Source organism: Sinocyclocheilus grahami, unplaced genomic scaffold, assembly GCF_001515645.1.
Source record: "Sinocyclocheilus grahami isolate Dianchi unplaced genomic scaffold, SAMN03320097.WGS_v1.1 scaffold295.1, whole genome shotgun sequence".
Classification (NCBI taxonomy): Eukaryota; Metazoa; Chordata; class Actinopteri; order Cypriniformes; family Cyprinidae; genus Sinocyclocheilus; species Sinocyclocheilus grahami.
In genome coordinates, this window is record NW_015505474.1 from 1,335,439 (window position 1) to 1,361,124 (window position 25,686).

General features: G+C 33.5%; 1 protein-coding gene across 1 annotated transcript in view; it reads right to left on the reverse strand.

Annotated features, from left to right (window-relative positions):
* Positions 1 to 19,887, reverse strand: part of lrp1ba (low density lipoprotein receptor-related protein 1Ba) — a 286,420-nt gene extending 266,533 nt beyond the window's left edge. Inside the window, exon 1 of the mRNA XM_016292960.1 lies at positions 19,646 to 19,887. Within this exon, the coding sequence (XP_016148446.1) occupies positions 19,646 to 19,730 (85 nt within the window). The 5' untranslated portion in view covers positions 19,731 to 19,887. The remainder of the gene's footprint in view (positions 1 to 19,645) is intronic.
* Positions 19,888 to 25,686: the final 5,799 nt, after the last annotated feature.

The window sequence follows — 25,686 nt, forward strand, 5'->3', positions numbered from 1 at the left end:
ATATATATATATATATATATATATATATATATACATATAATTTATGTATTTTAGTATTAATATTTATATGAATAATATTTAGCTAATTCATTTTCCTAAAACTTTAATATTGCTTTCATTTTTCATTCTATAAATATAATCGATATAATTAATGACATATTTGAATATAATTATTATTCAAATAATGTAATAAAATAATTTATCATATATTTTAGTAGTAAAAAACATTCATATTTATAAATTCATTTAGCAAAATGCAAAGAATTTCTTAAAAAAATAAAAATAAAAATTTTCAATACAGTACATCTTCCTGTTTTCTCTGTATAATCATTTCCAGCATCTCACAGAGCATTTTTATCGGACTCTCGACTCAAAATGCACAACCATACACCCAAAAGACCAGAAAACTGATCAGCTTTTCAAATGGACAGTTTTATGAATTGCACAAGACACTCAAGTACCTACTCCATCTGCAAAAACCATTCCAATCCCCAGAGACATCAATAAAAGCCTGTCCTTATTTATACAGCCAAGAAGCGAACCTCATCCGCCTCCTGTGGGAAAACCACCTCACCCTTGCCGGACATAATCCTTGCCATCATAATATCCACAACCATTATGAACAACTGGAGTAGAAGCTTTTTCAACCATCGCCAGGCCGCAGTCACTTAACCGTCCGTGGGTTCAGCGGGTCAGTGATGATATGGCCCCGCTGGGTGGCACTCAGCTCGCTAATGCACACGTTAAGGGCCGCGGATGGAGTGATAGTCGTTGCGTAAGACCCATAACGGCGCTTTCGAGTGTTCTTGGGAACACACGGATCCATTATCTCCTGTACTTTTAGTACGCCTAATTAAAACGTAAGGACAATAGGGTCGTTTCGTCTTTCTGGGGCCTTCAGCGGTGGACAAAATGATGCTTTCTGTTGCTCAAACACCAGAAGATCCACTTCACCTACCGCATTCATATTCAACGCGTGTTGTGGGATGAAATACGACCCTGCGACGTCAGAAGGTCTAACGAATTGCAACCCGACGCACTCTGAATTGCATTGTTTAAAAGCTCTAAAAGGGTCTTAATAATGCAGGAATCAGAGTTTATGTGCATCTATTAGCACAAGAGTCAGCAAGCTCCTATCGGACACGGACTTGGGACGCACCTGCAAACGGGTTGCATAAATAGCCCAACGGCACACTCGTACGTCCCACATTGGTTCAGGTGCACTTGGGGCTCTTAGGTGAACTTACTTTTGCTGCATTGCGCATTTCAGGAGCCAATTATGGTCTCGAGAAGCGCTCCGTGAGACTTGTGTGCTAGTTCCAGTCGTCTGTAAATACACAGGTTGCGAACTCTTGCTAAAAAGGGGGGAAAAGCAGAGGTGAAATTGGTTTGTGAAAGTTGGAGTGTCCTTCATACGGCCCGGTAACTTTGAACCCCCTCTGCACAATAACCTGCAACAACATGTAGACTTTTCATCAGAGAAAACAACTGGAGAAGAATCACGTATGCAATCCAGACCACAAATAACTACGGTCCAGAGCTAGTGCATTGTGGGGGATCAGAATTTTCTGGGTTCAGTATAAATTGGAGTACTTTGATATTAATGTATTCACATCACAGATTAACATTTGAGATTAACATATTCATATGCCATGTATTTACAAAACATTCACATTTTTTTATAATTCCTTTTTTTTATTATTATTTTAGTTTCGTGTTCCCATACACAAAAGTTCACGTTAGTTTATAATACATTTTAGTAGAATGAATATTCAAAGAATTTATATTATTACTATTATTTTTATTATTCATTCTTTAAATATATTCTGGGTTTAGTACAAGTGAAGTTAAATTATTTTAATATATGCATGGTATTATTGAAAGATTATGGCATGCAATACAAAGTTTACACACTTTCTAATATATTTTAATAGAAATAATATTCAAAGAATTTATTAATGTCAATATTTCAGAACACATATATAATGCAAATAGTACTATATAATAATAATATATATTATGCAAATATAATAATAATAATAATATACACAAATCGTACTATAATAATATAATAACATTATTATTATTATGATTATTATTGTTGCTTGCCATTGTGCATATAATTACAATGTAACGAATATTTGTTAATTATTATTTTTATAATTTTATAATTATAATTTTATATTTTATCATTATAATTTTTATATAATGCATCATTTTTATTTTCTATTTCAGTTTCATGTTTCTACACAAAATTTTAGGTTTGCATAATTTATCATATATTTCAATCAAATTAATATGAAAATAATTTAATAATAATAATAAATCTTATAAAATCATATATGATGTGGTATAATACACACACAGAGACAGATTTTTGCATACTATTTCATATTAGATAAGTTTCAATTGTACTTTGTTGCCATGACAACGCAACGCTGTACACCTTAAAACCACTGTAAAAAATAATGATTTAATAAAGCTTTACAGCTCAAATAATACAGAATAATTATTGTAAGTGCTTTTATAATTATAAGCTTCACATTTCTTCATTTAAAACCTCCAGGCACTTATACAACGAAGGTCAATTGGACCTACTTTTGATGGATTTAAATGCAGAAATGTGTGCTTACAATGGAAGTGAATTGGGGCCATTTTTGGAGGATTTGACTGCAGAATTGAGCCGTCAATGCACTGTTTTAAGTTTCTAAGTCTACCTTGACAGGAGTATAAAGGGAAATTTCAAATGTGACGAGCTGACAAGATCATTTGTTCCCATTTAATTTAGCTGGGATGCAAATGATGTGTGAGATAAACAGCCTGAGGCAGTGTCAATACTATTACCATCAGCTAGGAGAAAAACCAGAGCTCCATACAGACCCAGACGATAAACAAGCAGCAGCAAATGTGTCTTGTAAACACGCAGCTGACATGTGGATATCAGAGACGCTGGATGGAGGTTTATGTTTGGGAACGATCTTTCAGCACCACGGACAGCATCTGATTTTGCTGACGGATACAAAAATACAGCCATCAGTACTTGAGAGACGCTCAGAATAAAATGAATTGATAAATAAATAAACAGGAGGCTTTCAGCAGCTACTCTGTTTGAAGTGTAACACACACATAACTCTGACACATAACTCCAGTTTAGTTTGCAGCCGGCAGTCGGCTTGAAAACATCCCTTGGTCGTTCGTCTTCATTAACGCTTACAGTGAGCAACACAAATATGCAAACATTCGTGCCATGAGTATGTTTTGATTTAAAGGTCAGAAGCTTACATGAAAAAAAAATCACAAACATGACACTTTAAATAATTTTACATATACTGATTTATTCATTAATGTGTAATGTGTTATATATTTTTAAACAAAGGGGGGGGGGGGGGATGCAGCGACTGAATATAGTTTATTTATAGTTATTTTCAAATCCTCAATGCACTGTCATTATAAAAGAACTTCATTATTGTTTATTTAATTCTAACAAATAAGTTATTTTTAAAAACTAACCAAAATTAAAAATAATTATATATCTGTATAGGCATTGATATGCCAAAATTAGTTGAAAATTATCGGCATATCGGATATCGGCAAAAATCCAATATTGTGCATTCCTAATAATTATAACATTTTTAATATATATTTTTAAATTAACTAAAAATAAAACCTGTATATTTTTAAATTATCAAAATAAAACGCAATACATGAAAATAATCAAATTTTTTTCAAATATTTAATATTCTACATTGTGTGCGACTGAAATGGTCACACTGTAGAGCCCTGTAAGGTTACCACTGCATCTTTCTGAAAAAAAAATGCAGTGATTAATATATTGTTTATTTATAGTTATTTTCAAATCTTCAATGTACTGGCATTATAAAATAACTTTATTATTGTTTATTTAATTCTAACAAATAAGTTATTTTTAAAAACTAACCAAAATTAAAAATAATTATATATCTGTATAGGCATTGATATGCCAAAATTAGTTGAAAATTATCGGCATATCGGATATCGGCAAAATTCCAATATTGTGCATTCCTAATAATTATACAATTTTTAATATATATTTTTAAATTAACTAAAAATAAAACCTGTATATTTTTAAATTATCAAAATAAAACGGAATACATGAAAATAATCAAATTTTTTTCAAATATTTAATATTCTACATTGTGTTTTACATTTAATAAAGGTTCAAATTTAACACATCAAATTTCAAATCGTCCGTACGATAGTGTTGCATGAAAAATGGATCAAAATTTAAGTTGTTATTGAGAAAAATAGCAAAGTCTGAATCATGAACAAATCGGAATAAGAAAACTGTGGGGCTGCTTCTTACATGTTGGATGCTTTCACATCCCGAAAATTATTTAATACAATTAATTCATACGTTATAAATACATTATAAAAAAGATTTTATTATTACATTGTTACATGTAATATAGTACTACATTATTACAAATTATAATATGTAAATATTTAATTAACATATATTGACTATTAAAATACTTTCAAGTATTATATATACTGTATATTAAAGAAATTTATATTATATAAATATGAAATATAGTTTAAAAATATTAAATTTTAATCTTCAAATATTTGTATACACAATTTTTTATAAATATTTATATTTGAATTACACATTCTACAAAGCTACTGTATGATTCAGATGAGTGTGTGAGTCATACTATTTTTCTATTATTTTTTTCAAGCCAGAAAGCTTCTGTCCGTACTCATTACAACATGTAAAAGAGCAACCAGCACATTCTTCAAACTTTCTCCTTTTGTGTTCAACGGAAGAAAGTCACACTTTTGGGTAACCTGTTCTTTAAACAGCAAAGACTGGCCTCATTATTCCGGTAGGAATGAGAAATCATTTGATCTTGGAGTCATTCTAATCTGATTTTAACAAAAATAAGCCGACGAGTTCACTTAACGGTGAAAAGTTTGGCTAAGAGCAAGCATGGAGGTGACATATTAATTGAGTTCACGCTGATATACTTACAGGTTCGTAATGTAGCACTTATTCTAAAGACGGTGGTTTTACAGCACCATTAAGAAAGCCACAAAAGATGTCTATCAATAAACCGGCTAAATAAATGTGCACTGACCGTCGTTTATAAATTTACATTGAGCAATAAAATATAAGCATTAGCCTTACTTCAAACCGAACAAGCATAATTAAAAATACTTCAACCTCCAAATCCAATTATCACTCAGGCATTGTGGGAAAACCGGCCAGGAGTTGGTTGTTCCTGCAATAATTCAGTCAATACTCTTCTGATTATAATGTATCATCCTAGACACGTGCGCTGCATTTTTATCACCAACGATACATCGCTAAAATAAGCACATTTCGGTTCTCGACAGCTTCCATGTCCGACCTCTGAGAGATTCAACAAAGACGGTGGAAAGCGACACGGTGCCGTCCTGTCAGTTCACAAGGACATTAGCGCAAAGCTCTCGCACATCGATTCTGCACTCCTGCCAGCGTAAACAGTCGATCGATGGTGTGTTATGAATGTGCTATTTATCAGATTAAGTCTAAAGGGAGTTTTCAGATGATAATATCTATCACCTTTGTCTCGAAGCCCCTCGAGATGGATTACGGCTCTTAACTTAGCATGTACAGCTGAATACAACAATACAAGGAGTCTGAATGGTACTTGTGGTTCAAGCAGTGGAAAGGAACAAGCTGAGGTTCTCAACTGGTGGTTTAGGCTGCAAATGCAAAGGTCAGAGACTAGAAATACTGTTACACAGAGAAGTTTCTCACAGATGTAGCTTTGAGCTTAACTTCACCTCAGGTCGCTCTGCATGTGTTTCTGTGCATTTTGGGATATGAAGTGGTGTTCAAGTCAGATAAGTAACATTACTTTTATTCTATATTTATGTCTAGTTACCTTTTTTTTATCAGACAGCACAAACACACAGACTGGCAACAACCCATTGCACCTTTATTATGCAAAGTCTATGCTTGTGATAGATAAAGAAGTAAACAAACAAACAAATAACAGTATGTAAGTGCAAGACACATTAAAAAATAAAATTAAAATGTCCATGGCATTAAATTGCTCAAAATAGATACATTTATTTATTTCTCCATTTAAAAAAATTTAATAATTAAATTATTAAATACAGACAGTATCTAAGTGCATGACCCATTAAATTAAAATACAAAGTAGGTTAAAACAAATATTATAAAAACATAAAAATAAAACAACATACAAGTGCATGACATTATGAAACAGCTGGGTGCAATCAGTGTAAACAGGTGTGTGCAATTCGTGCTGAGTGCAATCAGTGCAATGCATGATGGGAAATGTAGTCCGGGGTGATGTGCAACAGTGTGTAGTGCGAGAGTCAATGAATAGGAAAGTTCGTGGACCGGATTCGTGACACATTGCTTTAAATAAATAAATAAACAAACAAACAATGATGTGAGTGCATATGACACATTAAAATGAAATAAAATAAACGGTATGCAAGACCATGACATTAAATCAATAAAAACTAACTAACTAAATTTCTGACACATTAATTACAATTAAAAAAGGGTAACAAATAAAATAGTAAAGAAGTGCATTATATTAAATCACTATAAATAAATAAATAAACGGTAACACTTTACTTGAAGGGGTGTGCATAAGACTGACATGACACCTTCATAATCATGACATGACACATGTCATGAATATGAATGAGGTTTTATGCATGTTTATGACAACTGTCATTAAGTGTCATTCGCTCAGTTATGTAATTTTTAATGCAAATATGACATTATTTGACCTAACCCTAACCTAACCCTACCCCTACCCTTACCCCTAACCATAGGCCATAACAAAGACATCTCAAACAATGTCATCTTTGAATTAAAAATTACATAACTGAGCGAATGACACTTAATGACAGTTGTCATAAACATGCATAAAAAACCTTCATATTCATGACATGTGTCATGTCATGATTATGAAGGTGTCATGTCAGTCTTATGCACAACCCTTCAAGTAAAGTGTAACCAAATAAACAAGTAAAGCCCCGTTCACACCAAGAACGATAACTATACAGATAACTATATTAGCATTCACACCAGCAGACGATATCGCCTGTTTATTCTAAGTGCACACTACCGCTTTAAATTATTGAGCTCGTTACAGCAGGATGGACTGTACCAAAACAAAACAAAACAAAAACAAAAACAAAACAACGGTCACTTATTAGAAGTACAAAACGAGGATTTGTAAAGAAGAATGTCGGAGGATTTCGATATAAGCAGGGAGGAGACTGGTTTTCCTTTGCTAAAGTAAGGAAACTTTGCTTCCTTTGCTCCTGTTAACAAACGTTGGTTTTCACGAGACTCACTGGCGCATGCGCAGCATTGACCTCATACGTCATTCCCCCGGAACTGCTTCCAGTGTACAACAGTGAGCGCTAACTACATTAAAGTGATTATTACGTTTTGAATATGGATATTTTTCTTACAAAAACGCATCGATTCGCTACAGCAAGCCTTTGTTCACCCCCCGGAGCCGTGTGAGACACTTTTTTTAATGGATGGGCGCTTTTTATTTAACTTCTTTTGGACTGAAGCATGCAACACCCGCTGAGTGCCATTAAAAAACTTGAAAGATCAAAGACAATTTTTAATATAACTCCGACTGGATTTGTCTAAAAGAAGAAAGTCATATACACCTAGGATGACTTGAGAGTGAGTAATTTATGGGCTAATTTTCATTTTTGGCTGAACTAACCCTTTAAGTTTATATTACAAAAAAACAAACAAATAAATGAAATGAACTGAGACACTAATTGAAGAACCAGCTGTCAGATATGTAGAGTAGCAAATTTGTTGCAGTGCCAGGTGATTCTTTGCATAAGTATCCCACATAAAGAGTTATGATGCTATCATATATTTATATAAGCTACTTAAATACCAAATATTGCTATAATATGAGATGGCTTGACACATATTTCTAAAAGCTAGAGTTCAAAGTACAGTGATTTTATATTCTGATATTGAACTGAAGGAGTCCAGCGGGTCAAACATGTCCGGTAAGCTTGTTAGAGGATCAGCAAAGGTAATATAGACGTATCACTGGGGCGCAGAGTGAGATTTTGTGTTCAGTTTTCTCTCGGTACAGCGGCCTTGTTATACAATGCTACTGCTAATGCCACTGCTATCGCTAGAAGTGACAAGGCCTGTCTGATACCATGCTGTAAAGGTAAAAACAATACAGTATTTGTCACAGCAATACTGTCATAGGCGAGAAATACAGAGTCTGGATCCAAACGTCATCAGCTGATTCGTTCTGTAATTCTGAACGCTGTACTGATTCTGATACGAATGAAACAAATTCTCAGGTCATCCACCTGTTTCTTTTAACGTAATAACAGTTCAGGGAAAAACTACATGTGCTAATGTTCAGAAAATACAGTAATACATCACTGTCATCATTTTGCACGTCAGTGGGTAGAAGCTGAACGGCACGGGGAAGGTAATTATTGAGCGTAATGGTTTTTCAAGGCATCTGATTCAAATTCAAAACAGTCTGTCACCAAACAAGTCAACGAGAATTCATCCTAGACTCAAATAGAAAACGAAGAAAAACATGGAGGAATTCAATATAAATATGATTTCTATATCTAACATATATAACAACTGGCACAAATAATGTTGCAGTAATATTTGTAGCACTTTACAGCATTATATTATTTATAATATTATACAAATAATATAATATTGAATATTTTTAGTTAGACGAATCTCTACAGCAGTATGTATGTACATATGACAAATTAAATAAAATGAAGGTAAAATAAAATGAAACTAAAAAGTCTAAAAGAGAACACCATTAAATTGCTGCAAGCAAAACAAATAATAATAACAGTATGTGCATGCATATGACACATTAAAATAAAGTAAAACAAAATTATAAAATAAAACAGTATAAAAGTGCATGACATTAAATTGCTAATAAATATAAATAAATACAATATGCACATGCATGACACATTAAAACAAAATAACAAAAAAACAATAAAATTCTATAACAACATTAAATTGCTGCAAATAAATGTAAAATAATTTAACATAAAATAGTAAAAAACTGTACACAACTAAATTGCAATAAATAAATAAAAATAACAGTATGTATCTGCACGACACATAAATAAAGGTTTAAATTAAAATAAAATAAAAGTATAAATAAATACAGTATGTGCATGCATGACACTAAAATAAAAGTTAAAATTAAATTAAAAATGGTGTCAAAATCAATGACATACATGCGTACACAAATAATGTGCATGACAAATAAAATACCAAAATTAAATAAAATGAGAATGACTGTGTTTTACAGTAAAAATTGAACTTGCAGGACTATTATGGTACATTCAGACAATGGTTAAACCATGGTGTAACACAGTTCATAGATAGGGAAGAAGGAGGCGGGAACCGGCGAACATTCAAACAATAATTTAATTATAAAATAAACACAAAACAGCACGACAGCCCCTCAAGGACGACTGCCGCGCACAAACAGAACCAAAACACAAAATAAAATCCAGGCCTGGTCCTCTCTTGTCTTGCACTGTTGTTACTCCTCCTTTTATCCTTCCGGAGCTCCTCCGTGGGACTCGAGACCAGTGAGTGCCGCAGGTGTCGTGCATTTTCACTTACTCCACCGGCCTCGCTCCGTTCCCACGGCTCTCGGCCCCGCCCCTCTCGTCACACATGGATTGCAGATTTTGTCACTGAAAATACCATGGCAAAACTGAATTCACTCCTAAACTAACTACTGATTCCTGAAAGATTTGCCTTTTTGCTTTTTGAGTTTGAGAAATTCTCCTGTACAAAGTCTTGTTTTGTCATTTGGCGCGAGCGAGCACTGCAGACGTGGTTGGGGATCTATAACGGAGTCTATTAAGTGTTTATAGGATTTATAGCCCCTTGGTTTATAGTCAATAGAGCTGTGTCTTTATTAGTCAGGCTGAGTTGTTGTTTTGGTCTCTGCTACTGAACGTGAAAGACTTACGATAGGAAACCACCCAAGCGCATTCAGAGAACCGAGCGTGGGACTGTCAGACCATTTTAACCTGCTGGATACAGACTCACTCACACTTACTCGCATAAAAACATTTGAAATTATTAAATGCATGCTGGGCTTTTTTCGCTCTAATTTCCATAATGCGAAACTTGCTTCTTGCAGAATATTGAATGTGTAATTCGTCAATAAATGATCTCTAAATAAAGGCTGAAATCTGCTCCATGTGATCTGCTACATCGGACTGATGTGGAGTCAATAAATCAATGTTAAGTTTGTGATTTTTCTTATTTAACCAGCCAACAGCTCTCCCTGAAGACTTTTCTCATCTCATATTCTGAGTGCCTTCATATAAGCATCCTCAAGATATACTGTAGATTAACAGTAATATTTGAACGTGAACTAAAACCTCACTTGACAACATTGCTCTGCCTGGGAAAACAGAATAAACCTTCAAGAAAAATGGTGACATGTATACATTTAATGCTAAAATACATTCTTATTTCGTAGTATTCGTAATTTGCCATTCGTATGGTAGTCTTGGGTAGCCAGACTTTCAGACTGACAGCAGAAGGTCCGGGTATCTTGGCCACTTTGATTGGCCAAGGACCGCCCAAGAGGCATATGACTGACAGATAAAGCAACCAATCGCGTTTCGTTTTGTGCCGCGTCACGTTTTGGGGCGTGGAAATGTCCCCACAATAACAGACCGGTGTGTAAAACTCTTGAACGTATTTTAAAGAGTCTATGCCGTGAACTTTAAATAGTTCACATATTTCTGAAAATCCAGCGTTTAGTTGATCCTGATAAGCACTCATTGTCACAGTTGTAAACACAACGGCTTTCTTCTAATATGAGGGGGTTATGGCGTCATGGCATCTTTGTTTCCAGGCGGAACGTTAAAGAACACGACACACACATCTCCTGGAAATCCTGTATAATTCAACCAATCCAATGACAACTTCGAAACTCCTGAAGTGTTTCAATTTTGTGTGCCGTAGCCTATGCATCAGACATTCAGCCAACAGTCTGTGGGCGTGACATCTGAGACTATTGGTATGGTGACTTAAAATAAGTGAAACACTGATACACTTTCCAAAAATGCTGTTTGAACAATCTGAAACCTTAATTTCAGTCTAAATAATAATAATGTGTAAAATAAAAAATGGCAATAAAAGACACACTCATTCACAATTCTATACATTTGAATTGGCATGTAGCATTCACTCACAAACCAATTGAGAAACAATGACGTTTTAGTATCAATGGGCATTTATATGCACAAAAATACGCAAACTATCAAAACAATTTTTTTTTAATAATTCCATTTCTCCTTCAGTTTTGATGCCAAAACATCCACAGATATTTACATGAGAAATGCAAACACTGAAAAATGTCATATTGTCGGTAAAGATGAGCAATTGCAAAAAAAAGCGGGAAGAAAAAGTCTAGCGGTTTTGTTAACTTCACTATAAAATCTAATGATCTGTATAATAAAATAAACTATAATAAAAGCAGGATGCACTATATTTGTGCACTATATTTCAGGCTTGCAAGTGTCAAATCTCATTCTTAATTCTACACATTTGAACTGGAGTGTAGCGATTACTCACAAATCAACTGAAAAATTTACATGAACAATAAAACGCTATCAAAACTATAAAAATAAGATTAAACCCCTGCGTACAACACGTATGCTATATTTCGAGGTGCAAGTCTCAAATGTCAAATCTCATTTTTAATTCTACACATCTGAACTGCCATTTGTGACCCTGGAGCACAAAACCAGTCTTAAGCCGCTTGGGTATATTTTTAGCAATAGCCAAAAGAAACATCGTATGGGTCAAAATTATCGATTTTTCTTTTATGCCAAAAATCATAAGGATATTAAGTAAAAATCATGTTCCATGAAGATATTTTGTATATTTCCTACCCTAAATATATCAAAACTTAATTTTCGATTAGTAATATGCATAGCTAAGAACTTCATTTGGACAACTGAATATATTTAGATTTTTTTGCTCCCTCAGATTCCAGATTTTCAAATAGTTGTATCTCGGCCAAATATTATCCTATCCTAAAAAACATACATCAAAGGAAATCTTATTTATTCAGCTTTCAGCTGATGTATAAATCTCAATTTAAAAAAAATTTACCATTATGACTGGTTTTGTGGTCCAGGGTCACATTTAGTGTTCACTTGAAAACCAACTGAGAACCAGTGGTGTCTTGGCATCAATGGCCATGTTTCCATGAGCTTCTCTTTCAGTTTTGAAGTAAAAATGTTCACAGATATGCACGCAAGACATACAACCACTGAAAAAGACATTAGATTGTCAGTACAAATGTTTGTGCAATAGCAAAAAAAATGTCTAGCAGTTTTGTAAAAACGAATGTGTATGTTTAAAAAAAAAAAACAATCATAAAAGCGGTCTGTAAAATGTGCGAACTGTATTTCGAGCTGCAGGCCTCAAATCTCATTCTTGACTACACATTTGAACTTGCGTGTAGCATTCACTCACAAACCAGCAATACAAGAAACAACACTACAAGAAAACATGTTTGCATCAATCATAGATTACTTTCAGTTTTGATGTGAAAACAGATATGTGCACAAGAAATGAAAAAAAACACTGAAAAAAAAAAAAAGCCAAAAATTGTCAATCAGTTTTTTTTTTAACTTTATAATCTCCACCAGACAAAACAATATATCGTTGCGTTAAGCATAATTGGTGCAAGAATGTGCACTTAAGCTCAACCAATGCAATCAAACCTGGCAAACACGTTTTAATCTGCATGTGAACACAAACATTACATTTCAAGGTAGATTTTCAATAAAAAAAACTAAAACAAAGTTTCTTGTGTTTCCTTGCACAAAGCTATTATATGCCTTCTGAAGACTTGGAATATAAACTCATACAGACCACAAAAGAGCACCGTGAACATTGCTCAAAAGTTCTGAATTTTTGTTCCACAGACAAATGCAAGAAACCTACAGGTTTGGAATTACCTGAGATTAAATAAATAATAGCAGAAACTGAATTTTTGTCTGAACCAATATGATGACATTTGAACGAAACCAAACCAAGCATGCAACAAAACCGGTGTGTGTCTGCGCGCATTAACAGCTGCATATGAGTGTGTTTGAGCGCATTTGTGTCTGTGCAGAAGTAGTGACAGTGCTGATCTGAATTTAAAAGACCCCCTGTTGTTCTTCTCCGAGTTAAAAGCATCACATCACAGCACTTTCGCCTTTGAGAATCATCCAGCATAAAGATGCTTCATACAAGTATGGACCACGCTGTCTCCCCTCCAAACATCTGCTTTCATTTCATCACTTCAATATTCATGGCATACTTGACAGCCAAAGGTATCAGACCAGAGAAAGTAAGGAATGTTATCAAGAGTAAGCGAAACGCGTTGGAGTTGTGCGCGAGTGTGGGAGTCAAGTGTAAATGCAGGTATGGAAGTAGGACTGTGTGTCCTTTGCTTTTTGCAGCTCTTGTAGTCTCTGGCCTGCTTTGCTTTCTACACATTTTATCCTACAGAAGCATTACGTCCAAAGGGCACAAACAAAGGCAAAAATGCTTTCATGGGAACACGACAACAACAAATGCACTTCGATAAACACTGGTCTCCATCTCTGTCATCAACAACGAGCTCACATTGCCATAGTGAAAACAACAAATTCAAGTACAACACGTAAGGTGCAACAGTGCAGAGACACTTTGTTACGCCAAAGTCACCTGGCGCCCAATGTAGGGCTCAATCCTTGAGAGGAATAATTGATTTAGCAGACAAATGACAATTTCAGCACATAAGAGACCAGAAAACCACTTTCTCTGAGCTCTGCTTATGACAGATGGCTAAAAGAGACACAAAAGTAGACTATACTCTCTTTTATATCTTGTTATATTCCACAAAACCTGTCATGTTGACCATTATGTTTTTTGTGCATTATGGCATTATTTGTATTATTTTTGCATCCTATTGTCATTATTACTAAAATGCAAATCTGATTCTCATTACAGCAAGAAAAAATACTAAATTACTAAATAACTTGTACAATTGGTGGCTGACTAAATACTTTTTTCCCCCACTGTATATGTGATAGATAGATAGACTTTTGTGAAAATAATATGTCAAAATATAGGTGAAATAATGTATTTATATTAATGTAAAAATGAAAGAAAATACTAATTCTGACTTTTACTTATTCATATAAATAAAATAAGTTGATCATACTAACTTTTATTTTAAATTATTCAAAATGTCTTGCTTACAAATGGGTAAAACCTATTTTTATTTCTATTACATTTTAGTGGTTGTCTTATGTAAATCATGGCAAAAATGTATGAAATATAGTATTTGGTGGTTGGATAGCCCGCAGCCTACTTTTTCTTTTTCTTTCTTTCTTTAAAGAAATATCACATATATGGATCCAAATATAGACTCTGGATTTCGAGTAATTAGCCGTGGCTTTCTCGGACAGCTGTATGACGTGCCATTGAATTTCTAAATACGGTAGCTTTAAAGGATCCAGAAATATGATGGACATAAATTAGGCAACAGAAATACATCCATAAATATCAATTAGGCAATAGCCGTGAAAACTTACTGAAGTACATAATCCTCTGATGCATGAAGACGCCCATGAGGGGCGAGTTAAAACTCCTCCTTACTGAAGTCTGTCTCCATAAATCTCAAGGATCAAAGGATCACTCTCTGTGATAGAGGCAGACATTTTTACTCTCGCTAATGGGTTAGAAGCACAACTGCAACCATCTCCAAGACTACAATCGGCCATTAGCATTGAAACCGAAGGTTTTCATACTCCAGTCACGTGCCAAGTAATAATTTCCTTCACAAACAGAAAAATCTGAGCATTTGCAGTAATGAATTGGCACTTTCCGCAAAAAATGGGACAACATTTATTTTTATTTTTTTCTGTCAACAAAGAGTCTGTGAAAGGAGGTGCTTAGCGTTAACTTGAGAGATCAAGATAAAAATTATTTAGTATTAGTTAATATTATTAATAATATTATGGAGCTGTTGCATTCATTTTAAATGGAGATTTGCATTTTTTCAGACATGTCTAAATACAGTTTTAAAACATATTTATGGTCTTGCAATCTTCTAACTTTACACATTAAATAAATATATTATTTAGATGTTTTTAAATTAGTTCATGGGTGTGTATGTATAAATATTTTTGTAAAATTTCAGACATAAAAAAATGCTGGGTTGTTTTAACCCAACTTTGGGTCAAATATGGACTATTTAAATATAAATTAAAATTTAATTAAAAAATGTAACCAAACGGTTAGGTTAGTCCATATTTGACCTAAAGTTGGGTTGACACAACCCAGCATTTTTTTGTGTAAATAAATATATTTTTCGCATTTGTCTAGCAATAAACATTAAATAAATATAAAATAAAATGATTAAAGATGTTAAAATTATATAACAAAAGATTTTTCAAGTTTAAGACATGTTTAAATACAGTTTAAAACATACTAGTGAATTTGCAATTCTCTAGCATGACACATTAAATAATTATAAAATGTAGATGTTTAGAAATTATTTACTGATTTATTCCAATATTAAATTAAAAAAAGAAAGAAAGATTGCAACACTGTTACCAAGGTTTCAAGGTTTCAGACAAACGCAGTGTAAATACAGTTTAAAATGAATTTGTGATTTTCTATCATTAGATCATCACATTAAATAAATATAAAAGATAAAAGATATAAATAAACTGTTCTGGTAAATTGTTATTATTTAATGGATGTCCAATGTATTAAATGAAAAAAAAAAAACTTAATATTCCTTAGTTGGGAAAGTTTTATTTCCTATTAATTAATAAATTAAAGATTTAGTGTTGTTTGTTTTATCAGGACTGTGATTTAGAATAAATAATAATAATAATAATAATAATAATAAAAACAAAGGGACACACTTTATTACTATTTTATTAAACGTAAGGTTTTATTAATAGTAAAAAATATAGCCTAGAACTTGTAACCAAAGATTTCAAAGAAAAGGAGACACACATGGTTCTTGACATCTTGGTTCTTGAGTCCACATCTGAATGATTTTAATGTCAATCTGACTTGAGAAACTGGAGGATTGCATCATCGACAGGTGAGCCTGGCATTTGTTCATACGTCCTAAATATAAACGATACTGTGAAATTATGCATGACTGTTTGAGGAATGGGAAATGTGTTTCATTCTATATCATGCGATCTATTGCTTCGCACCTGTTTTTAAACTTCGTTCTGCAAGAAACACAATAACAAACTAGACAGAAACAGAGAAGAGGGAATAAACATCAGGCATAGCTTTCAGTAGGTGCATGAACGCAGGCTGAAGAGGATCCTGGAAGAGCTGGCAGCTGAATTGACTGACAGTACTGTAGGAGACCCTCAGGCTGCACAACCCAAAGTTCAGCTACTTAAGATGACCATGAACAAAACACACACACACACACACACACTCAAGCTGGACGACATATTGAATGCTTGCAGTGTGATGCTGCCAATACAAAATTAAGCAACACTGTATTTTTTAAATTTTTTTTTAGATGTTTAAGAGCATCTTAGAAGCAAAAACAGTGTTAGATTTGATTTTTCACGGTTCAAACAGTCATTTTCATTTATTTTAATGGATTGATTCAAGACACTGAGTAGATTTGTTCATGCCTTCTATAAATCTATAATTTACCGATAATTAATTAATACACTTTTATCTATCTAGCTATCTATCTATCCATCCATCCACACATTCAGTACAGGTAAATATTACCGTTTCTTACTATATATTGTGATATTGATTCACATAAATAATTTTAACAACTAAAATTGATTAAATATAATTATTTAGTAAAAACCGTACAAATTCTTAATTTTTAAAACATTTTATTTCTTGAATTAAATCATTTGAAATTAAGCTATACTATACTATTACAGACATAAATATTGCAGTTCATTACTATACAGTATATTTTGATACTGATCCATATAAATGTATCAATAATACATGATTAAATATCATTATTAAGTGAATTATGTACAAATACCCTTGACGTCACATCAAAAAAATCTTTTGGTACCACATCCAGTGTCGTCTAATACTGCAGCTGCTTTTAAGTTACGAACTGTCTATTTTGAAAAACATTAAACGCTACATCCTAATGATAAATATTCAGTCCTGACCCTAAGGCACATGTGCTAACAATGTGTTCTCAAAAACAACTCGTCCAACTTCACATTAAATTGTGGTCATTTTAAGATCTGTTAAATGAAGCTAAACACCCAAAACTTAATGAACATTAATAAAAATAAGGATGAATTCACTTCAGTAATGGATTATAAAACCATGACCGAACTGCAGTAAATAGATCCACACTGCCAAAACAGAATCCAAGCGCGAGAGGAGAGCATTTCTCAAGCCAACACGTCTTTCACAACTGAGTCATGAGTCAAGTCTTGAACCAATACGAAAAATTTTATGCAGCACTGACATTTAACAACTGCCTATCCCAAGAAAACTGCATTCATAACCAGCCCAGCAGTTCAGATTGATATCACCCACAAACCTGATTCCAAAATCGTCATTCTTTACATCAATTTACAACTTTTTTTAGCCAAAGATTGTTTCCAGAATCACACAGAGAGGAATCGGAGCCAAAAGTAACACCTGAAACACAACGCCACCTGATTCCATTTATAAGAAATCTAGTTCCTGTCAGCCATGTTGCGAAATTGCATTCAAACAATGAAGCAGTTTAGCTGAAGATAAACTCTTACAAAAACAAGCACAATGCCATAAAGGTCAAAATCACATTATGTATCGAAAATGGAACGCAAACTTCTGCTCTAGTGTTAATAACATGACATATTTCCATCCGACAGATTGATATATCACCCGAAAGAAAATATCTAGCCGACATTACACTGACAGACACACATTTACCACACTAAGTATTCAGTCTATAGGCCATTTGTGTTTTCGGTTCGCCATAATGCAACCCTTAGGGAGCTGCTTGATTTGTTTAGGGTAACCACATTTTGTCAATGGTTTATTGAATGTCTGCTTGATAAACTTGGTAACACACCATCCCTTTGTAACAAACCCCACATGAAATGTCCATTTCAACATGGACAGAATATCTATTTTCATTTACAAACCAATCCTTGTGGTCTGTTGAGCTTTTTATGTATAAAAACCCCAACCAAAATCCATTATTCAGATTCTAAAGCATTGTAGCTCACAAATCAGGCAAAAACGTATCAGATTCGTGGCCAGTTGGCATTTTTACAGTGTGTTTGTTAATTAGAGAAACGTAGCAGACGGAAATCCATTTTGTATCATTTCTCATGGAGGACGTTTGATAGATATCAAGTGTCAATTTTGACATTTCATGTTTTCGAAGATATTACAATCGTCATCTGGTATGTCAAACTAAACACAAGGGTTCATAAAGCGCCTAATCAAGGTAATTTTGGCAGTTTTAGGTATCCATAATGCCATTAAATGATGAATCATTCGGTTGCATTTGCTATTAACCTAATAAACCGTTCATGGTTGTGCTGTAAATGCAGCTCTGCCATTTAAACCCAGTTCTAAGTCACATCTGATGGATCAGTGTAACACATACGCACTGCATTATTACTAATAACACAAAGATGACACTGCATTTAAAAAGCCATCAGGGAGTCAGTAGCAGATGCTTTTATGAAAAATGACACTCATACCCCAGTTAAACCATCTACTGTTACAAATAAAGGTGACCGAAAATTAGGTTTACAGCCTCTAAGTTCCACAAAGAACTTTATTTCCTCAATTCTTTCAAACTTGGATGCTATGTCTAGTCTTAGAACTGAATTTTGCAAGTTTCCTTTATCCGACACACCCTAGGTCAGGTCTTGGAGCCCCTATTAATGATCTAATGAAGGTGTTTTAAACAAGGTAGACATCCAAAATGTGCCTTTCTGGGGTTCTCCAGAAACCTGAAACCAAAAAAAACTCAGTTGTATCATGCAGCCACAAGCAGTTTTGTCATCTCCAAAGAATCAAGTGGTCCTCAAGGGCATGAAAGAAGGTCCTTGATTTTTTTTTTTAAAAAGGGTGTACGAACCATCAAGAACCTTTATTTTTAAGAGTCTAAGTTTGAAAGGTAAAGAAACACACGCTATACAGGATAAAGACAACTTTAACAAATGGTTAAAAGCTGTTTTCTTCAACTACAACTTCTACAAGTAAGGAAGTCACTTAACTGGTTATTGATTTAGTCAGTCAGCCAGGCGCTCTCTCTGTTACATGTCAAGTTATATAATAATAAGTAAAAAAAAGATAAATAAAGAGAGCTAGTAAGCGATAGATAGATAGATAGATAGATAGATAGATAGATAGATAGATAGATAGATAGATAGATAGATAGATAGATAGATAGATAGATAGATAGATACTTCCCAACATACACAAAAGTTTTATTTTAATATTAAACAAATGTGATACTTATTAATACTTTAACAATAACATATTAATACATGCAAATAAATAATAAATAAATACGAGTTTGGTATGTCTTACCTTGCTCAGCCCCAGCCACTGTCAGTGTTTTAACCAGCAGAATTAATCCCGACATGCTCAGAAATGCCAAAATAAAGTCGGACATCGTGGCTGGATGTAGTCCCGAGCAGATCCGCTATCCGCCAGCGCCGATGATGATGATGCCCAAGTTGAGTGTGAGCGAAGCCGGTCTCAAGCCCCGCAGCGCTCCGCTCCGCTCCGCAGCGCAGCTCCTCCCGCAGGTGTGTGTGTGTGTGTGTGTGTGTGTGACTGTACGGACAGAACGGACTGCGTGCGCCTCAGTTTGAGGATAACGAGGTAGGATGGGAGGGGGGGAGAGAGAGAAAGAAGGGTGATAGGACGACGGGAGAGAGAGAGAGAGAGAGAGAGAGAGAGAGAGAGAGAGAGAGAGTACTGAATAATGAGAAATGAGATTATGCATGTGGTGAACACACTCACGTGAGTGACAGACCGATAGAAATACAAGACCAAAGAACGATAGATAGATGGATAGATGGATAGATGGATAGATAGATAGATAGATAGATAGAACGATAGATAGAACGATAGATAGATACTGTAGATAGAACGATAGATAGATAGATAGATAGATAGATAGATAGATAGATAGATAGATAGATAGATAGATAGATAGTACTAACTAATCTTTCTGGTGATTGTGAACTGTGTGTGAGTGAATGACTGAAGAACATAGTTCTGAAATCATTGTTTAAATTACTCATAACATAAATCTACAGCTTGTTCCCCCATGACTAGAGGTAACAGCAAGTTCAATGTATACATAAAACCCCAACAAATCCAAACCATACAGCAAACGCTCTTCCAGCTGTCATAAAAGCAGCTCACCTCCGTCTGTCTCTCTCTGTGAGGGTCTCTGGGGCCCATAGGTTTGGGTGTATCTATCGATCTCAAACTCAAAGCGCAAAAAAAACAATTATTGAGGGGGAAAAAAACCCCCAACAAACTATAAAATACTACATCATAAAGTCCCGCGCCAAGAAAACAATAAACATTGCAGCAAGACACTGTCTGTTGCTTTATTTCCATGCGAGGATCAGTAGGGACTAGAGAAACAAAAGCTAATGTGATTCGATGGAATCTAATTCTATCAATTTGATTCAGGAACATGTTTCTGGCAGCTAGTTAATCTGCTGGCAGTTTTTGAGGCCTTTATCCGGGTTTCACGAGATGGAATAAAAAGTACAGGCACTAAAGCCTTTCGATAGTTGGTTTCTTGCACCATTATGCTTACACAAAAGAAACAGAGGCCAAGTCCGCTGCCTTTTAAAGTGGATGAATTCATTAGCTCCACTCAAACGCCAGCAGACACGCAATGATGCAATAAACTCGCCATTTAATGCAGTTCTGCCATGTTTGTCCTCAAATCTAAGCAGGTGTCCTTGGCGCTAGGGAACGTGTGAAACATCCAGATCTCGCGCGTCTTATTCTTAGGCGAAATCATCTGCAATTCATGAGGTTCCAGATGTAGAAACGCACTGAACTTTGGTTTTCCGTTTCAAATTGTTTGGCAACGTTTGGAGATTTTTGGGAAACCAGCGGTCGTGACTGTGCAAAATTCTTTGCCATGATTTTTGGAGTCAGCTTGGCGACGATTCCCAGCTTTTCCATGATGTTTTAGGTTTTTTGTTTTCTTCCATAATTGTCAGGGAATCTTTGCATGACATATTAGGTTCATTAAGACAATGTGTGAAGCTGCTAACCATATGTAAACAGGTAAAAGAACACTACTTTAACACTTACAAATGCATTTGTTTTTGCCAAGATGTAGGAGGAGCTGCCAAATATGCATATGAATACATAATTATTGGCTTTTTTTTTCAACAGCAATACAAGCTTTTGTCAGCTTCTAGTGTTCTTGCAAAATTGGGCTGTAAATGATTTTGTTTACAGGTGATGACATTCACTTTTCCACATTAAAAATAATTATTCAACTCCAAGTCAACATTAAATTTAAACTGACCTTACTTACTTTAACACCCAGTCTTTGTCTTATTTTGAAATGCCTTCCGCATTACTCCACACAAAAAACACTTGCCTTCGTAATCTTTTATCAAATGTAATTATTGGCTCCGCCTCTCAAACGACTTTTAACGTTTTGCTGACATCATCAAGCACCCTTATTTTTCAGCGCCTCCCCTTCACATCCCGGTTATAAAGACGACCTTCACAAGCTAATCAATTGTGTGTGTCATTACACAAATGCAAAGAAAATATATTAAGAAATAACAATTACAATTATAATAATGATAATAATTTATTACATTTAATATATTATTTTATTAGGTTATTTCATATTATTATTCGAATCAAGTCGCTGAATTTGTCCGCACACTGAATTTCTTTTTTCAATCAGACCGAAAAAGGTCTCTCAAAAATTTCGTTTTTATTTTCCATATGCAAAAGTGAAAAAAGTGACAAAGGTGCAAAGTTTATTTGAAAAAGTATAAAATAAAAAACTAAATTAATTAATAATATAAATTCTAATTAGAACTACTTCTACTAATTATTATTAGTAGTAGTAGTAGTAGTAGTAGTAGTAGTAGTAAAATATTAATAATATTAGCTAAAAATGATTAATAATAATAATAACAAAACAACTTTATTATTATATAAAATATAGTAAATAGGGGGGAAAATAAACAACAACAACAACAACATTTTCTTCTTCTTAATTTTTTTTAACTATTTCCTTTTTTTATGTTTTTTTCAGGAAGATATACTGCAGTGCTACAAACAACTTTCTCAGAAAGTGTGTCCTTAACTGCCAAGGCAGCTGACAAAGCCATATATTTCCTGTGCACAAAGTCATTTCCAGACATATTCAGTGTGTAACAATAATGCGGCCCTCGGTTTTAAAGCACAGATCACCGCACAATCGAGCCATACGGATGCGTGTGCAACCGCATCCTTCACAATCTTTGCATCTCAATATAAGAGAGAAGAACAGAGTGTCTTTATTACCCAGTTATCAAAAATAAAACCCATACACAAGCCCTGCAGTAAGTGATAGACAGTGTGAGCGTATAAAACACATCCATCCCGCAGCAAGAATGTTTTACTGCCATCTACAGAACATCAATCAAACTGCCCGCACAAAATCGGAGAGGTTATTAATACAAAGCTTCAAAATAGAGAGCAAAAAACATTTTTTTGTGAGGTGCAACACGTTTCTTTACAGCATTTCTGGGTTTTGATGCTCGCAGTCAGCTGAAATCATTTATTCTGGCTGGCGTGGGCCCATTAAAAAAACCTGAGGACACTTTAGGATATGTCACTCAGCTGTGTTTGAGTGCTCTCTCATGGCTTTCTTACACTTTTTCTTAGCTCAACCAGACACAGATCCCTGGTTTCCCAACTTCCTAATTGGCCACAGCTCTAGAATGGCCTGTGACTCCACAAGCAGCAGAATTTCAATCAAGCTGCACAAAAGAGGCCTGTGTTTCTGCGAGTCCAGCTCCATCTATCCATTCAGCCCTATGTTTGTCTGCCTGTCTCTGTCTCCTGCTGTCTTACTCACACAGATGGACAGATACTGAGGTCATGAAGTCATCTTCTACTACTGGCATGGGGGTCAAATTTGGCCGTGATGTGGTTAACAATTAAAACAGGCCAGAGGTTTGCTAGCGAACAGGGAAAGATCTGGTCCAACTTATCTGTACTGAATTACAAATGACTAAACTATTATTTATGTCATTACCCAATGATCTGTACTATTAATAATAATAATAATAATAATAATAATAAAAACTCACATTATTCACTTAAATTAATAGAAATAATACATAAAAATAAGAACATTATTATTATTATTATTATAGATAACATACATATGCCAATTATCAAAATCTTTTTGTAAAACAAAATCCATATATATTATCTATGAAATAGTCTTTATAATAATAATAAATTATTTAAGCATTTATTATTTATGCATTTTCAATTATTTATGTGCAGCATTACAGATGACTATTTCTTTTACTAGTATTTATTTCCCAATAATCTTTACTATTAATACTTTTTAAAAACTTACATAAATATATAAATTAATAAAAATGAGTACATAAAATAACAATTTTATCTAAAAATTATTATTATTATTATTGATCAAATAGAAATGACAATTATACAAATCTTGTATTTGTATTTATATTATATATGATTACCATTATTATACAATGTATTAATAATAATAGTTTACGCAAAAAATTATAAGTATAATTTGGAATTGGTTGGAATTGCTACATTTATTATTATTAATAATAATAATAATAATAATAATGATAAAAATCACCCTGCTGCCCCAAATTGGGTGATGTAATGCTAAAGTGGAAATATTTCCAGTCTTTTTTTTTTCATTTTCATTTGCAGTGAAATGCTGCTCTCTGCAGGAATTCACACACATCGACACTCATTGACATCCAGTGTTTAACTGTGTTCTGAATAACATATAAAAAAAAAGTTCTGCAGTGTGTATTAATTATATTAGACATAATATGAAAATTCAGTTATGACAAAAAGACTGGATTATGTTTGGAATAGCATACTGATTTTATTATTTCTGTCTTTAAACATGCATGCAATCATAATAGTATGCAGTATATTGCAAAAAAATAATAATATTTGTTGGTTTCTGTTTTGGCTCTCTTCTTTTGGGCTGTTGCCGAGTTGCAGTTGTTCAGGTTTCAGTGTCTTGCACTCGATTGTTGCCTGTGTACACAAATTACCAATCCTGTACAGCACACAAACGAAAAAAAAAAAAGATTCATGAAACCAATTTACACTCCATTTCGCTGCCTGAAACAGAGTTTGCCGGGAGGAGCTTTCAGACTCTTCTAGGCATCTGTAGCAGCACAGAAAAGCAAAGGCCAACAGTTGTGCGGTTTGCATTATAAATGAACTCAGAGTGCACTGCAATACAAAAACTGGCACTGAAACAAAGCTGGACCAGTTGCCAAGGAAACATATGCACAGTAATTACTAATATCTTCACCTTGTTAAAACAAACAGAAATGTCATGGGTTTGTTCTGATCTGGTATTTTTTTAATCATTTTAAGTTAATTTAATGAGTTTGGTATCTCACCATATGCGACAAGTGCAAGAAAAGACACTGTAAAAAAAAATATGTGTGAAGAATAAAGTGACATCAAGGCAGAAAACTATTATGAACTCATTTAATTTAAAAAACTAATTTATAAAAAAAGCAAAATATAATAAAATGCAATAAAATATTTAATTTCTTTCTTTGATTGTTTATAAATAACTTAATTAATTAAATTAAATATCAAATTATATGTACCGAGATACTTCCAAGCAGTAACTTTACCTTACATATTATATAAATACCTCTTATATTTTATGTACATAAAGTGTGTGTAAAATATAATAATATATTATAGTGTATTATATTATTTATTTACAACTAACAAAAGAAAATGATATTTTAATACAATATAAAATGTATTTATTTCAATACAGTAACTTTCAATACACTAATGTTACATTTATATACATTATATACATATATAGATAAAATTGTTTATACAGTTGATAAAAATAGTTCATGAATTAATTAATATAAAAAGTCAAACATAATATAAAGGATATGTACCAAGACACTTCCAGTGCAAAATACTTTATCTTATATATTAATATAAATATATTTGAAGGTTATTTAAGGCATAATTTATATACATATGTTGATAAAATAATAGTTCAATTAACTTCAAATATTATTATATTATATTATATTGTATTGTATGCCAAAATACTTCCACAGCACGGCACAACACTACCACTTTGTGTTCATACTCTCCAGGACCTCTTAGAGGCCTTTTTCAATAACAATGTGTTTATGCTAAATTAAGAAAAGAATAAATTTGCTACTTATAACATGCTTATTTTTCTGAACTCTTGTCTTGTTTAATTATATGTCTGTTGATACATATCACAGTTAAATCGCCATCATACATAACATTTACATTTAAAAAAAAATTGTAATTTATGGCTACTAGAGAGACTT